Genomic DNA, 17,222 nt, shown 5'->3' on the forward strand with positions numbered 1-17,222 from the left:
CGAGGACGCGTCTGCCGAGAAAACTAAAGCCACGGTTCGTATTACTTTGTGTGGGGTGCTTAGCGAAAGAACAAACAAAAATGGTAGCCCTTCGATGCTCACTCTCTCTTGATCTCAGTGTCAGTCTGACGTCCTCCTCTTGCCTATGGTAGTATTTACTTACTTAATTTCGAAAAGTGAAATTCTTGCGCTGCAGAAATAAGCAGTGGATGCTACACAAAGCTTCAGAAAAACGCAATAATGTTTGATGGAGCTCCGAGCCCCGCGTTTCATTCATTTTGTTTCTTATCAAATTGAAATCAAATGAAAATAAGTGGCCTAGCGTCATCAAATTTGATATTCCATTTTTCCTGCGTTGACACTCTCGTTTCCTCTGTGTTTTGTATCATTATTGGAAACAGTTTTTATTGACAGGCTAGGGAGATAGGAAAGGAATGGGGAGGAAAAGAATTTTTTGCAGAAAAGAAACTACGAATTTTTAGGAAGGCGAATTTCTGAAAAAGAATTGTAAATGAGATACTGAATCGAGAATATTTTATAGTAGTAGGGAAGAATTGGAAAAGGCTATCTGAAAGATTTGGAATTTGAGAATGAGAACTAAATTCTCAATTTGAAATTTTTTGAAAACTCATAAATAACAGACAATTTGCGATAGTTGAAGTGAGAAGGAGGAAGGAAAAACTTCGAAACTAGATACGGAGAAACGAATTATAAAGAAAGTTTTTTTCACAGAAAGAAGAAGAAAAAATAATAAGCAGGGGAAAATGATTTGATGGTTTGACGTTAATATCCGTTATTAACTGGCACCGGCGTGTGGGATGATTTCTCTGATGATTGTGCTGAGCTGCTGGCTGTGGATTTGGCGATTTCCTCTTCGAAATCACCGAGCATAGCCTGAAGTCATGTTTTGTTTTGTGAGAATGTTTTGAAAATTTGAAAAAATGAACAGGTAAAGCTGGAAAGCTAGAAATTATTCATTTCAATATACAGTACCGGACAATAAGATATAGAAAAATGTTTTTATGGTTGATTTTTGGTAAATTTGATCATATTCAGGAGTCTGTAGCTCGACTGTCAAGGTTCAGATCTTTTTGAGAACTTTTAGAGGGTGTGAAACAGACGAAAATCAAAAATTTTGCATTCACAGAAATTTTGAAAATTTTTAGTTTTTCAGCTATAGCCGATTTCTGAAAGATGACTGTTTTTTTCCACATGTTCACTACAAAAATGGGCAAAAAGATGTTTATCAGAAATCGACAAATAGCTGAAAAACTAGGAATTTTCTAAAAATTTTGTGAATGCCAAGTTTTTAATCTAGCTCTGTTTTATACTAAATTTTTCAATATGATCGAAAACTATAAACAGTCGAGCTTCATACTTTTAAAAACGGTCAGCTTGTCAGAAAATCAAATGAAAAGTACCTTATTTATACCTTATTGGACGAAACTGTAGCTCCTAATTATCCATTTTTCATACACGACCCGTAAGTTCAAAATGATAAGCAAAAAAGCTAAAATTTATTATCAAAGGTAATAACTGTAGTTTTAATGGTTGGGGACTCTTTCAACGTTTTTGATTCCCGTTCTGTTCTAAAAATGACACTATAGACTTCTATGCTGACATATAAGATTCATATCAATGATTGCTTTCATAGAATTTATTCTACCCATAAATTTATACGGCTCTATAAGTTTTGCTTCTTCATTCTGAACCCACCTTCAGGCCCATAATCTCTCCTTTCACCACCAAAAGTTGTGGCAAGTTTCGGAAGTCCTCGAGCACTTCATAGTTGCGGCAGAGGTGAACGATCACCTAAAAACGAGAAGGTTTTCATGCATGGACAAATGCATTTGTTGTATACCTTCTTCAAGTTTGGATGATTGGCAAGTTCGACGACGGTTCCCCGGTTGATTTTCTCCAAGTCCAACTCGCGACAGTAGATGAACTGAAAAAGAAAACTAAAGATATTGCAGAGATCTCTTTTTGTTCTCAGAACCTGCAATTTCGGCATTTTGTTAGCCATGTAGGAGAAGAGAGAATCCGGGAGAAATGGGTAATCCACTGGCTTGTCGACCAGACAAACACGCTCCACACGTTGTTCGAACTTTTCGAGGATGGCCATCAGTGGTCCCTGAAGAATTTTGTTTTTCGAACTTCGAACATTTGGAATTGTCTTTTTTATTCACTTCGAAGTTGTTTTTCGAATCCTAATCAACTTTTCGTCCAAGTTTTCTTCCAATTCAAGTAATTTCCTTTTCTTTTTCTTCTTTTTTTCGTTTCACAATTCATTTCCCGTTCGGTATCTGTCCAACGGCCGAAAAAATAATCTTATTTCGTCTTCTTTTGCAACATACACTCTTTTTTTCAAAAACTGAAAGTTGTTGTTTATTTCCACGCTCTCTTTCTCTTTCTGCCCTAAGCTAAACTTTGAGCAAATGTTGCACAATTTTCCATTTTTTCGGTTAGAAGACGTAACTGAATACGATTTTTTTAGGAAGAGGGGGAAAGATGAATTACAATTCTCACATGAAAAACTATCAAAATGTATAGATATGACTGGCAAAAACGCCATTCCTCCCTATATCATATTTCAGGTCTTTTTCTTCTCCATCGTTCCCACCACGTCTCAGTTTTCAGATCAAAAACGTATCGTTGGTGCAGGAAAGAGAGCAAAAGAACAAAGATTGGATGTTGTTGTATAAAAACTTTGACTTCATTTTTTGAGAGTGATTTCTAAAGAAGAACACTTTGACTTTGTTATCTCAAGTTGTCTTGAACAACATCAATTGTTTTTCTGTGCTCAAACAAAACCTCTTTTCTGACGTGAGCACTTTCGAAAATTGCTCTCCATGTAGGCCCGCTATGAATTTTGAATGGAGATGAAGACTTCATCTTCAAGATGTCTATGTGAACTATGTCATGTTTTTCTCTCCAAAGGACACCAATAGTTCCTCATTGAGTATTCGTGAGTTCTGGAGGTGCTCAACTGGAATAAATCGGAGTGGGAAACAGAGTGCTGGTTGTGGTTCGAACTATAGTCGAAACTTTTCGATGCACATATTTGTATCCCAGATTACTCCTTTGGCTTTTAGTCGTTCTTCACTTCCTACACAATATTCAAGGGGAATACAAAGGTTTGATGGGTGACAAACAGGAGAGTTTTGTTTCAGGAGCATCCGCAAAAAACCGACCAACAAAAACAGACATACACAAATCTCTAGAGTGGAACGATCTGTCATTTCTAAACTTTTGGGAACTGCAAAAATCCTGACAGCTATCATTACTTTTTTGGCTCATTTTTTTCTTTTTGTTTGGTGGTGCTTCTAGTTTTTTCTGGCTGTTTATAATATCAATGGCGACAAAGACGGGCCATCAATCTTCGCTAGTCCCATGGGTGGGATTTTTCGAAAAAGAAACAAAGCATCTGATAACATTACCGTATACCCAAACCAGAAACCAAAGATGAAAGTGTTCTTCACGTACCTCATGCTCATCAAAGTGACACGAACAGCAGTAGATGTAGGCGACTTGACGTTTCCAGAAGATTGGTCCATCAAAACTGATGTTCACTGTCATCTTTTCGTGGCCTAAAAATATAATTGCTTGAGAAAACAATTTTCCTAGCCTTACCTGAGCAATGGTTTTTCCTGAAGATGATGTACACCCAAACAGGTTTGGTTTCGTTCCTGGCGGCTTCCATGATCGCCTCTCTCCAAGCACGAGAAACTCGTTCAGCTCTGGAAAAATCACAGAAAATGTAGGAAAAAGCAAAAATATTCGGGAAAAGAAGGCATAAAATTCTGAGCAACCGGAAAGAAGCAATAAATTCGGGAGCTAGGGAGGGATATCTTGAAGCTTCCGCCAATTTGCTAAATGCTTCTTTTTATGGGCCATAACCGAATGGCAGTGTTGACAACAGCGGGAAAGAGGTCCTGTTTTTTTTTCTAAGAAACGAGACAAAATTACAACCAGACTCCACTCCAGAAATACGAATTGAGATAACGATGTATATAGCCAAAAAATACGAGACTAATGAATCGGTGGTCGTGTTTCTATCTATGTTAGGCGGAGACTCTGATGCTTTGTTTTGTTTCTGAGAGGTTCCAGATTTCTGGTGGTCCTACTGAGATTTCTTAGATTTCTTAGAAAATAGTAGGGGAGCATCTGGTTTCAGGGATACATTTAATTATGTTTTTTTTGTTTTTTTTACTTATAGAATTAATTCAATTAGGATCACTCGAGATTTTTCTGGATCCATCTCAAAATGAATAACATCTCAGAATCTACTCCTTCGGAAAAAAAAATAATTTAGAAATCCTTGGGGACATTAAAAGAAATCACACCATGTCTAGAGCATCCACGCTTTGGAAATGTTTTGAATGTGGGCGGAGTCAAGAAGTTATTCAATTTCTTTTGGAGAAGTGGGGAGGGGCAAAGGATATTTTTTTTTGGAAAAAAGAATAAGAGAAATCTTGTGGGGTGGTATTGGCAATTAAAAATTTAATATGAATTGAAAACTTTTCTATTGAAATTGGAAACCTAAAAATTGAAAAACAAGAAAGACTTTCAACTGGTTATTCGTGTTACTTCTGAAGTTTTCTCAGAATTTTTTTTCCTAAATTCAGACCGGAAATGGTGGGAGGTGAACTTTGAGAATTGAGACCCAAATAAATCGGAAACAGGAGATGAGAGACAAAAATGGGTCCTTCGACAAAAAAGCAGGCAACATGAAACTTTTTATATGATCACTATAGCGGGACGAACAAAGAGCGGACGACGGACCCCCGAAGGACGAGTGTCTCCAGAGAGGAAGAGAGCATGGACTGCTTCTTTTCTTCTTTCTTCAACTTTCTTCAACCCCATCGTTGCGCAGCACTGACGCACACTACTAGACAGAAAACTCTATTTTTTGGCGCCAACGGATGGCGTAGCAGCCGCCATCTGCCGCTTCCTTTGCTTTTCTACTGTTACCAGAAATCCGCAAGAGGCGGGACCCTCTTATTTTTGGAAGCTGCTGGTGATGGCAGTCGGTCGGGGTGCAAGTATGTATGTTTGTATGGGGGACCTCCAGAAGTCTCTTCTCGTTTTTGTGTGTATGTTGTCGGTGTGTTTGTTGTCTATGGCCTCTTCAGTCCCGCCTTCCCCAACTGTCCCACCCTTTTCGATGTCACTTTCGTGTTTTGTTTCATTTTGCTATTTCTTTATACCACATGGGAATTGGGGGGAATATCGCGGTAAGACAGATTCTCATCCGGGAAGCAAGAAGATATTCAGTGAGTGGGTGGTAGTGCAGACTCGTTCAGATTTTGAAATGCGTCAGAGGAAGGAAACTAAAGTTTGGACGAAAAAAAATGAAGATGGATGGATAAGGAGCAGAGATAGAACATTTTGCAAAAAACGAAAAGCTTTCTAGATATGAATTTCGCAAAAACAGGAAAAAAGAGTTCTGAAGAATTTTTCTCGAAAAAAAACTTGAACAGAGGAATGCTTAGAAACTAAAAAAATTCGGCTCTAGTTGGTTATTTTGGATTTTAAAGAAATTATTGGATTTTGAAAAAAGTTTTGGATTTTAGAAAAGGCCAGAAAATTTTGGATTTTAAAGAAACTTTTGGATTTTAATCAGGAAAATTTTGGATTTTTACTTCTTGAGATGACCTAAAACCTGTATTAAAAGGGTTGGTAATTACCGTATTTTCTTTGATTGAAGCTCACCCGAACCGTCAACTTCGAGCTCAGTTATCTTGATTCCTAAGTTTTCAACATTTTGTCATCTGATAAATTATTAATCAAAACAGTTAGCAAATTTTTTTATATTTCTCATATAAACCGAGATCGTCAAGCTTAACATTGACGATTCAGATAGGCTTTTAGTAGAGAAAATAGGGTGGTCTAGAATTAAAATCAAACTAGACAATCTTTATCAAATTTATTATTAATCAACCCAAATTAAAATGTCAATAAACATTATTAGTGTTTAATTGAATCTGAATTTAAAAGTACCATTAAATACTTACCTTGAATACATTTTGAAAGATTTTTGAAAAAGATGGCAAAAATTAGACAAAGGACAAAAGAATAGTAGTAAAATCTAACACATTTCTTCAACTTGACTTTTTTAAATACCAATTTCACTTTTTTGATAGGTAAATCGAGTTGTGGACCTATACGAATATGACCTAAGGTTTGAAGCCGTAATTCAAAAATTAATGAAAAGTAAGTCGATTGAAACTACATTAGGATGAATCCACATCATTTCTGAAAATAGAACAAATTGGTCGTCCTCTGGTGTTTTGATGCACAACAAAAACAGACAAAAACAGAAATGTGTTGTTTTTTTTTGTTGTTACAATTCGAACTCGAACGTCGAACGAGAATAGACAGAAGGTCCCAAACAAAATATACGCATTCTTCGCGGGTTCAAGATTTGTATGTTTAAATAGTAATGATTTTCTGGAAGAAGAAGAAGAAAAATAGACAACAAATAATTTCAGTTAATGAAAAGTAGGATACATTTAAACATTTTGTGATAAGAGTGACGATATTTGTTGTCGGAATTATACAACTGTAAAATCGGTGTATGCAGACTCAGTACAAGAATCAAGAGTTTTTGCACAGATTCTGCATACACCGAGGTGACAATTTTATAATTCCAACAATAATAGTGTAGAAACTGTGAAAAATTTCAATTCATTTTGAAAGATCAAGATTTCTATTTTGAGAATGAAATTTTGGTTTATAAGAAATCGAAAACGTACTACACAAAAAGTAGAACAATTAGGGTCCAAATCCTCAAAAACCCTCAATCGGAAACGATTTTCAAAATTGCTCGGCTTTAGTGGTCAGAAAAACAAGGCCGAGAACCAAACGGTCAAATGCTTCGAGGGATTCACTGAAACAGAATTATCCTAGAATGGAAGGGGAAAAAAGATGAAAGATTGGGGTTGTTTGTCAGCTTTTCTGCTGGACACTGCCCACGCCACTGTGTGGTCAATTGCACCACTGATGAAAAGATAGAAGGATGGTAGAAGAAAAAGCCAACTGAGAAATTCAGGATGAACACGAAACGAAAACGAAAGACGGGAAGACAAGAGATAAGTTTCGAAGCTAACGGAAAAACGAGGAAAACGCAACGGAGAAGAAAAAGAAGAGCATCGAGTCTGAGGTCCAGGGCAAAACTATGATGATACTTTCTCTGTGGTCTCTCGATTTTTGAAGCTATTTTTCGTGGACTAGGATCCGATTGATGAGGGAGTCACATTTAATTTTATGCAATTGTGTATAGTGAGATGTTTGAGAAAGTCATGCTTGAGAAATCAAGATTTGGTTCAAATTTGAAGATTAAAAAATTGTTACTATTTCTTAATAAGAAATAAAAAACTAAAAGATAAGTGATTCCTAATACTGCATCCGAGTTCGAATGCTGAACGCCTCCAATTTGTCAACGTTCACTCGATTTATCATAGTTTTTGAGGAAAATATCAATAATTGTTAATCATCAAGACATTTTGTCAACTCAATACTGTCTAATACTTTGTACAGGGACCGTGATTAACCCGTATAGAAGTATATAAAGTTAGTGGTTTTTATTTATATCACAGGTTCTATTAAATTACCAATGTTTTTTGGCAAAAACCTTTTTTTCGAAAATGTGAGCGTTGGTTTTTCTAAATATTGTACATTTTTGAAATCCCTGAAATTGTCCATTTGATTTTGCCGTTAATTTTGATTGTCTATGAATTCTTTGAAAAATTTCAATTTTTTGAGGAAAATGATGGATTTACAACAAACTGGATCACATTCCACATAAATGTTACGTGCTTGGAACCCAGAAAACAAAAGTACATAACCTTTCAAGTCCTTGAAAAAAAGTTTTTATAGAAACCCCATATCCTGTGATTTATACTTTTTTCTCCGATTCTGGACAGCTATACAAATCCTCGGAAAGGTTGTAAAGTAAAGTGTTTGAATGACGGATCTAAAAGCACTTTACCCTTCAATTTCGAACTACCGAACATAAAAATGTCGGTATATGTATAGATAGAGGTAAGAAGGGACCACAAACACAACATGACGGATGAAGTGGTACTACGACACCCATCCTCTTACTTTTCTCTCCTCTACCCCGGTCCCGGATGAGGCGAGAAACAATAAATAACTGGCGACAAAACGACGTACCGAGTTCTGTGTGGTAGTTGGAGGTACGAGAAGAGGATTGGAGCAACCTTCTGGCCCAGCACTGAGACCGGATCCACTCGCCGTTCGCCCATCTCGCGTTTTGTTTCCTGAAATTGAGAAAACGTGGTGAGAAAACGTAATTGGAGATGAGACAGATGAATGAGATGAAACGTAGTTGAGATTGTCAGAAACACTCAAAATGGCATGGAGAATTTTGAAATGAACATTCGGGAGTGGTATAAAAGCCAAGTCGACGCATTTTCAAAAAAAGTTATGCAAATTCAGTTCGACGGCGGGAGAAGGACCTGCAGCCGTTTTTGCTGGAATAAATTGAAGATATGCGCATGTGTTTGTGTGCGTGTACCCGCAAAAGATAGGCTCTGTTGATGTTATTCATATGTGTACATCTTTGGAGTGAAAATTATAATTGTGGCAGAACGTAAAGTGTATAAAACTTAATGGGTTCGTATGCGTTAAGGTTGAGAAAAAAATAATTGGGGAGGTGCATGAAAACAAGAAGGTTATGTGATAGAACCAAGAAGCACCCATGGAAAAATTTTACGTGATTACGGTAACTCCCAGATATTACACCAACGTAAAAATTTTATATACGTTCCGTTTGAAATGTTCAAAAAACATAGAATAGTTTTTTGGAACAATCTGAAAATCTCCTATTCTTTTTACAATAACAGAGCTTTGGTTTTGTAGTTGGCTACGTATTATAAAAGTTGCTTGAAATGAAAAGAACCGCTTGGATTTCTTGTTATTCTAAACTCACTATTTTGGCACTTGGTTAGTTTCAGGCGGTATATCTCCTTTACATGGTTTTTCTACTAAAATATTGTCAACTATAAAGTTGAAGATCTACTTTCTGTTTAATACAATTGGAAATAGTTATTCTGATTTTATAAAATCTATTATAACTTTTTCAAGCATAAACATTGGTTTTTTGAGACTTAAAAATAAGTATCTTTCTGAATGAACTACAGATTTCAGAAGAAACATTTTTGAGTTGATTTATCGAATAACTTGTCAGGAAATTCATGAAAGTAAAACATTTCTAAACTTCGAAATAATTTTTAAATTAAAAATCGCTCACTGATTTAACTTTTAGCATTTTTCAGAAAAACCATATTTGGGAATACCATGTAAAAATTTCACGGTAGTGTATTTTTTAGAGAGGTTGTTTAGAAGATTAAAGCACAAACATGAAACATTAAAATTACACTTCTCACACTTTTAGAACGTCTTTGCTCATAAGGGATGGATTTTTAACTATGAAATTCAATGCCATTTGGGTACTCACTTAGATTAGAAACCACACATACCAACAAAAAAAGGATGTATAATATGGAGAACAATGGGAGAGAAAAATGATGGAAAAATGAAGTTGGTCATGTAGAAAATTGGTTGTGGTAGTATTCAGAATTCAGAGTTTGGGTATTTGGAATCGAGCATTTCGGAATGGAATTCTATATTGAGAGAAAAAAAAGTGATCTTTGGAAGGCATACTTAGAACATAAAATACAATTTTCTTGTTTTCATTTCTTTTGGACCAATTTTCATTCCGAAAAATCATTGAGAGAAAATATAACTTTGTTGTTTTTTCGTTGTTTTTACATCAAAATGAATAAACCATGATTACACTTTTCATCCCAAAATCCAAGAAAGATGGGTTGCGTGTTCAAGTGAAACAAATCTGAAATAGACGAAATACGATTGAGGATTGCGTGACACTGAAACATTCCGAAAGAGCAGCTTAGAGAGCAACCTCTTTTTTGCTCCGTGAAATTAGGTTCCAAGAAAATGGAATGGGGGTTTTGAAGAAAAAGAAAAAATAGTGCTTCAAGATGAACATGTTTCGCTGTTTGAAATTGAAAATGAGAATTTTTCGCTTTTGCTCCTGGCGCTTCTTTGCTCGTTTACTGCTAGTTCCTGCTTCACGTAATTAACTTTTCTGGGATGAAAAAATAGGGAAAATGAATCTTTATCAAAAAACTCGTCATCAATACATACATTGAGAATATAGATTCAGATTTTCGTAGCAATCAGAGAAGTAAACGGCATAGAAACAGAAAAAGTTTCCAGACAATTGAAATAAGCACCAGATTTGAAAAGAAAATAATTGATGGGATCGGTGAGCAACGAAAATATTCCGAGGAGAATGGAAAAAAGATGTGTAGTGGCTGGGATGGAAATTTCAAGTGATAAATCACCGGCTTTGTGGTGACTGATTAGAATCAAGATGAGGATTTTTTTTTAATTTGCGGAACTCAAAAAACAAGTACATAAAAAACAAAAAATAGGAGAAGAAGTAGGCGTTGAAAGCCAAATCTTGCATATAAAACCCATACAATAGAACAGGATGAAAGAGGAAAAAAAATTAAAATAAGGAAAACAAATGGAGGACGGAGTACCAACAAAGAACCCATCTAATCACACAGAAAAGAGGGGAATTGACAGATGAATGTTGAAAATGGGCTGGTGTGCCGCTCCAAAATGAAATGGGGAGATGTGTTGCAAAAAAGCGATGGTTGTGTAGGAATGTTTGTGTTCCCTGGCTTGGTGTATTGAATCGTCGTTTTCAGAGGCTTAAAATGAAAACGACGATGTTGAATTGGATGTTGTTGCAGTGCTGTTGGTACGTGGTGATTGAAGTTCAACCTGAAAAAAAACTTTAGGATGAATTTTGAATATGAAAATCTGGTAAAAAACTACACTAAATACTCTGATAATATAAGACTATGTCATACTTTCACTTTAATCTCGATTATCTCAATTTTTATGAAAGATAACAAGAATTCGATAATTGATAAAATTGTTGTCATAGTATCACCAACATTTTTTCAGTTGACACATTTTAGATATCTATTACAGAAAATTAGATGATTGAGCTCAAACGGCAAGTACAGGGTGGCCTTTTATTAGAGTTTTCACATTTTTAAAACTCGACGAACCAATTCTACAGTATGAATCTTTGGGAATACTGAGTGTTTCAAATTTTTAAATTGTTTTTTCAATAGGAGCGTTACAGGGTTTTCTTATTTTCCAATTCTCCCGTATCTTGAATTTGAAAAAATTCGATAATTTTTTATAAAAAATGCAATCAGATTTTACTGTTCCTTGTCTCTTGATGATCTTGTGGTTTATTACTAAGATTATAGAGTAAAACCGGTATTTGTGGCTCATGTTCTTCCATTGTGTCCAAAGTAACGTGAGAGGCAATTTTTATTGGACAGGCTATTTCATTGAAGAAGTTTTTTTGGATTATTTTCTGATAAGTTTAATCAAAAATTAAGTATATTTCTATCTCAAAAATCTTAAAAATCAATTATTTTTTCAAAGTCCAGACAGTTTCGAGCAAAAAAACAGTTTGAAGGTCTTTTTTTCTGATTTCAAAATTCTCGGCTCACTTTTCACTCAAAATTTACATATTGTTCTAATCTAAATGCCTTCCGATACATATATTTGTATATTTTCTTTCCTGTTCTTCGTTTTTGTTAATTTCTTATTTTCTATTCTATCACACGATAAGCTTACAACACCTGAAACCTATTCAATCATCGAAATTTCTCACGAAAAATTCTTCTTCCCGTAAACTATCAAATTACCAAAAGGTCAGACCTCCTAGCAAAAGTGTGACAAAAAAGTTGTAAACCACGACCTAGATACTCTTCTTGTTGTCAGTCATCTTCTCACTCACCGTTACTCGATTTATTGGAGCATTTGGCGGGTATGATGGGCAAGTTGGCACTCCAGGAGGCAGTGGGTAGGCTGATGGCACTTCTGGCTCTTCGAATTCGTCATCTGGAAAAAATTGAGTGGGTCGATAAAGTTGGCTACCAGAAAATGTATTTACCTGAGAAATCATCATAGAAACTTTCACGATATGATCCAAAGACTTTGTTAGATTCATATGGCTGCCCAGCACTAGGTGCAACAACTTGAATCGTTGTTTTTGGTCTGAAACAATTTTGATCTTCAATTTTTACTGATAGCAAAAGTCTTACGGTGGTGGCGGTGGAGGAACCTTCGGCCTTTGGATGGTAGCAAATCGAGAGTCGTTAGATACAAGGATAGTGTTGCTTCCCGAGATCTGATGTTTTATTTCTATATAGGACAAACTTCTACAAAATGAGACTCACCGAAGAATGAGACATTTTTCTATTCTGGTACGGACTCGCTGCCAATATCTGAATTTGTCCATTCGTATATGGACTCGAATTTCCTCTGTCATGTTTCGATTTATACATCTTGAAGCAGTTTAGCATTGTTCCACTGTATTTTCGTAGTGTCAAAAAAGTGGCAATCAAGAAGAAGACGACAAACGAAACGAGAATGAGGACCTAAAATAGGAAAACGATTAGTTCCGAAATTTAAATTCAAATAAATCATGGAATTATTGGGGTTAAAAGAGAAAATGAATTCGAATATAAATGGGAAATAGAATCAAATCGAGGAACGAGGGGAAACGGGAACGACGACAGGTGGAATTCGAAAAAGTGTCGGTATCGTCGGCGGGGTGGACACGAAAAAAAAGATAACAGCTGTGTTACTAGTCATCGTAAACATTTTTCTGGTTGCCACTAGAGGAGGGGATGTATTTTCGCGCTACTTTCTCGCCACGGGGTTCCCGTCGGCACTCATTTGATGTTTCTCGTACAACATTTCAACTCATGTTGTGGCTGAATAGCCACTTGCCACCAGCCTGACAAATTTCACAAATTTCACGAATTTCCCAAGTTTCATTAAAATTCAAAGAGTCGAAACGCCACCACCGAAAAAAGCCACAATGGCGGACCAAGGGCAGTGGTAATGAAGAGATTCACTCGGACAGACGGGGGTGTGGATGAACAAAAACATGGGCAAGAGAAGAAGATGAATGTTTCACCACCCCCATCTGCTTAGATAGGGAGAATTGGATAGATCTCGTAAAAATGGAGATATTAATGTAATCTACTCCAAATTCGCCACTTAAGCGAGAGAATCATGTACAAAAACCACTAATAAAGTTAGTCATCATCAATTCAATTGCAATATGTCATCAAGATTTTTGTGAGACAAGATTTTGGATTGCAAATGCGCAGAATAAGTGAAAGTGGGAACCAAAAAACAATAAGAAAGTCCAAATAAGATGTTTGGAAACTTAAAATTGTTTTTTCGAGATGACCTTCGACTTAAGGGCTCCCAGTCAGGAATTTTGAAACGACGGGACAGACGAAACCGAAACAGTTGGCGCACTCTCTCATTACTTGCGTTGATCTATTACCTTGGTCCGCAGGCCGCACCGCGGATTTGTGAGTAATTTTCATAACTTGCCCCGACACGAAGAATAAGAAGATGAAAGAAAGAAATAAGAGATGGAGACGGAGAAAACAGGAAAATTGAGAGTCTGAGAGAAAGGATTGGAACGGAACATCTCAGATTGAATGGCAAGTAGTTGTTGTTGTTGCCAGTTCACCTTATAATGTTAGGTGTGTTGGGTGGAGATTAATTGAGATTCAGTGTCACGAAATTATATGTTATGGTATTCCAGGAGGTTCATCCATCTCGGGTTAAAACCATAATACCGTACTTGCAATAGTCGGGTTGAGATCAGAGTTAACAAATTTTGCAAAAACGCTGTCTAAAGCTAATTTTTTTGGATTTCTTCAAACTAAACTTATTAGACCTGTCGTATCGACATGAAGTTTTTATTATATCAATCGCCTCAAAAAGATATCAAAGAAAAAACATAGTCGAAACGAGTAATACAGTAATTTAGTGCCTGGAAATCTGGAAAAAATGACAGGTCAAGAATTTTAAAGACAAAAAACTTTCTTGATACATTTTTGGTAAATACAAAGTGCGAGTAACGGAGAGTGGGTGGAAAATAGTGTGAACTTACTTACTGAACATTACTGAGATTTTAGGATCTAATTAAGTGAACGACCCGAGCCGAACTAATTTCGAAGGTATTCCTTAAAACAATATAAGAAAAATCCTCTAAGATCGCCTTTTGTTTTGTCGAAATGTCAGGATTTGAACCTAGCTATCATAGTATCCTTCTTCCGAAACGACCAATCAACTGACGCCAATAACATTTCAAATCACTTAACAACCTGACAAATGACACGAACTTCGTGAAAGAGAAACTTCGAATGACATGTCGTCACTATAAGGAAGAGTATTTAAAAAACAGGGAGTTTAAACGTTTTACGAATAATACTTCCTATGAGTTCAATTCCTAAGCAATATGAAAGATGCATCTAGAAGATGCAATTTTTTCTTATAAATGCAAAAAATATTTTGTGCGATTTGAATGAAAGTTGACATTTTTAAATACTACGTTCTAATAAAGCTACTGTTAATTTAACGCAAACTATCACTTTTTAATTCGATGTTGAGGTTCAATTTTGAACAACCGTAAAATCTTTAAAAACAGGGTGCCCTCATCTTTTACTTTGAGTCAATTTTTCTCGCTTCCTGTCAAAGATTCGGAAGTTGTCAACATTTAAAATTTTAATCTTAATTTAAGAAACATTTTGTTAGTTGAGCACTTTTTATTATTTTGCATATGAATTGAGATAATTGAGCTTACACTTAACAGTAAGATGACCTTTCTAATACTGCTTTTATTGTAGAACTGAATTCAACTCCTTGACACTTTTCAAAATTTAGAACGATCATAATCTAAAAATGAAACATACCAGGAAAAATGGATGCATGAAGAATCGGCAAGTGTGCGGTTGACAATTGAGGTCGTTGCACCGCCCCGGCAACCCACAATCACAGTCTTCGCCTTCTTCGAGAACTCCGTTTCCACAGACCGGCTCACTCCTACAATATCAATTGTTTGCGCGGTGTCATGTTTGGAGACATTGTGTGTTATACGACCCACGCACATTCACGCATTGCTCTTTCTCGTTGATTACCACAACCACCGTCTTAGGTTGTGCCCGATAAATGGCAAGTGTGTACTTTTCACTTTTGGCAAACCTAATCTGGTCATTGAAGTGAGAAAGAAAGTGAACGCGAGGAAGGTGTAAAAGAACGAACAAAAAAACTTACTCTTTGAAAATGGGCTCTTTTTGAATGCACTTGTTCTTGTAGATGGTGTTCACGAATTGTTGAACAGTGCAGTCATGATCGAAACCACTGAAAATGGATAATCGTCAAGAAAAGCTTCTTTTTCTAGGTTTGACATTTTGATCACTATAGTTGCTTCGAATAGTTTTCCTAGTTTTTAGTTTTCTCCTTCATCATCACTTCAACCCTTTGAAATTCGAACTTTGTTGAATTAACACAAATGCTTTTGAAGAAGACCCCCTCCCTTATATGTGCACTTCAAGCTCAATTATCTCGGTTCCGATAAGAGATATCAAAAATCTGTCAACTGATAAAATATTGATGATATTATGATAAATAGTTTATTTGTTGAAATTTGTTGATAATTTTCGAAGAAACTGAGAAAATTTTGTTCGAAGTACACGTATGAGCTTATATCAGGGAACATTAGGTCCCTCATTTTCTCCCTTCACTTACGGTATTTTCAAACACCCATCCTCTTTTTTCGAATCTATCGGTGTACATTGACAATTCGGCACATAAATTGACTCGTTGACATCTCGATGTGGTACTCCAACCAGGTGAGCCACCTCATGGAAAAATATCGATCCCATCGCTCTCGGCTCATTTGGATAGAACTGAAATTTCGCAAAATTCTTCCCAATTTCTTCTTTTTCTCATTTCCTAACCAATGGCTTCTCGCCAATTCCCATGCCCATTCTTATATTACGAATCTAGACGATTAGGGGGACTATATCCCATTTTCCGCGCGGAAATGGGAGAAGAGGAGCACTTCTCAGCATTGCTAATTTGTGAGAAAGCGCGCCAAATTACGCGTGCCCTTCATTCATCACGTCTTCTTCTTTTGTGAGCATGTTTAAGGATGAACCATATTATCGGCATGAAAAAGAGCAGAACACACACAGTTGAGTGTACCAACAGAGCAATAAAAATATCTTTACGACTAGCCGACTAATCTAAAATATAATAAACTGTGCGCGGCCGTTCAAAAACGGGAGAAGAGAAACAATAAAAAATAGTCTCCAACAACTTGCTATTTAGATGACCTTTGTATGTCAAAGATAATGGGGGAAAAAGGACACAAAATCCGAAAACTCACTCCAGAAAGAGACACTGAGTGTGATGAACACATTCCATTCACATAGGCTAATCCACCAGCGTACTTGTATGATATGAGAGTGGCGAATTCGTGTTCCGGAAGTTTGTGGATTCTGGAAACAATGTGTTTTTTTTCGAGAGAAAATACGTATGATTTACCGTGCGTCTCGGTATTCATGGAAGGATTGTAGACTAAGATCTCCACGATTTGTTTGCAGAATACCGACGACAATCAAACCTACTCCAAGTTGGTTCAAGTACTGAAACAATTGTATATATTTCAAGTTGCGCAAAAATTCAAATTACCTGATTGGCTTCGTCTACCATTTTCATGATGTTCAATTTCACACGAATCATATCGAATTCATAATATGAGGTAGTTTTGTTATCTACAAAAATCAAGCTTCGAATGAAAACCGTTGTACCAGAATCCGTGGAAGCCAGACTGTAATCCGGTGCCTTCGCTCCCCATACAGCCGCTCCATATTCGATGTGTTTCTGCTCCACTGATAGTGCTACCTGAAAAATACACTATAAAAGTGCTAATTCCCTTTTTTCATAACTCACCCCAAACAAGAAAAAAGAAAGGCTAGAAACCAGAATAATTGATAATTCGCGCATAATTCTACCACCAGTGTTGTCGTCCAAACACCCTCAGGACTTGTACTTCTCACTTCATGCTAATAATCTGAAAAACAACGACGATTGAGGAAAAAGGAGCATGAAATAAAGACAATTATAAAATCGGGAGACTGATAAGAGAAGGAGAAATGAAAAATAAATTGGCAAGAGGAAAATGGCAATACCACGTAATTAAGCCGGCGGTAGGGCGGAATCGAAGTAGTTTTTGGAAAGTCGGAAGGAAGAGGAGGAGAGGATGA

The 17,222-nt window shown here is 36.3% G+C and overlaps 2 protein-coding genes across 2 annotated transcripts; both read right to left on the reverse strand.

The window, feature by feature from the left end:
* Positions 1-783: 783 nt before the first annotated feature.
* Positions 784-8,267, reverse strand: CBG14840 (the record flags this gene model as incomplete). Its single annotated transcript, XM_002644776.2, has 7 exons — positions 784-894; positions 1,717-1,812; positions 1,862-1,945; positions 1,997-2,131; positions 3,484-3,587; positions 3,631-3,737; positions 8,176-8,267. 7 exons carry the CDS (start codon positions 8,265-8,267, stop codon positions 784-786), a joined length of 729 nt encoding a protein of 242 aa, XP_002644822.2.
* A 2,500-nt stretch (positions 8,268-10,767) lies between these two features.
* On the reverse strand, positions 10,768-16,962 carry Cbr-tag-275 (the record flags this gene model as incomplete). The annotated part of the gene is made up of 12 exons (XM_045239802.1): positions 10,768-10,839; positions 11,879-11,982; positions 12,035-12,138; positions 12,186-12,271; positions 12,321-12,521; positions 14,865-14,994; positions 15,226-15,312; positions 15,700-15,860; positions 16,343-16,454; positions 16,501-16,601; positions 16,648-16,860; positions 16,909-16,962. The coding sequence occupies 12 exons, from the start codon at positions 16,960-16,962 to the stop codon at positions 10,768-10,770; spliced, it is 1,425 nt and encodes a 474-aa protein (XP_045095538.1).
* Positions 16,963-17,222: the final 260 nt, after the last annotated feature.

This window comes from Caenorhabditis briggsae, assembly GCF_000004555.2.
Source record: "Caenorhabditis briggsae complete genome, chrX, whole genome shotgun sequence".
NCBI lineage: Eukaryota > Metazoa > Nematoda > Chromadorea > Rhabditida > Rhabditidae > Caenorhabditis > Caenorhabditis briggsae.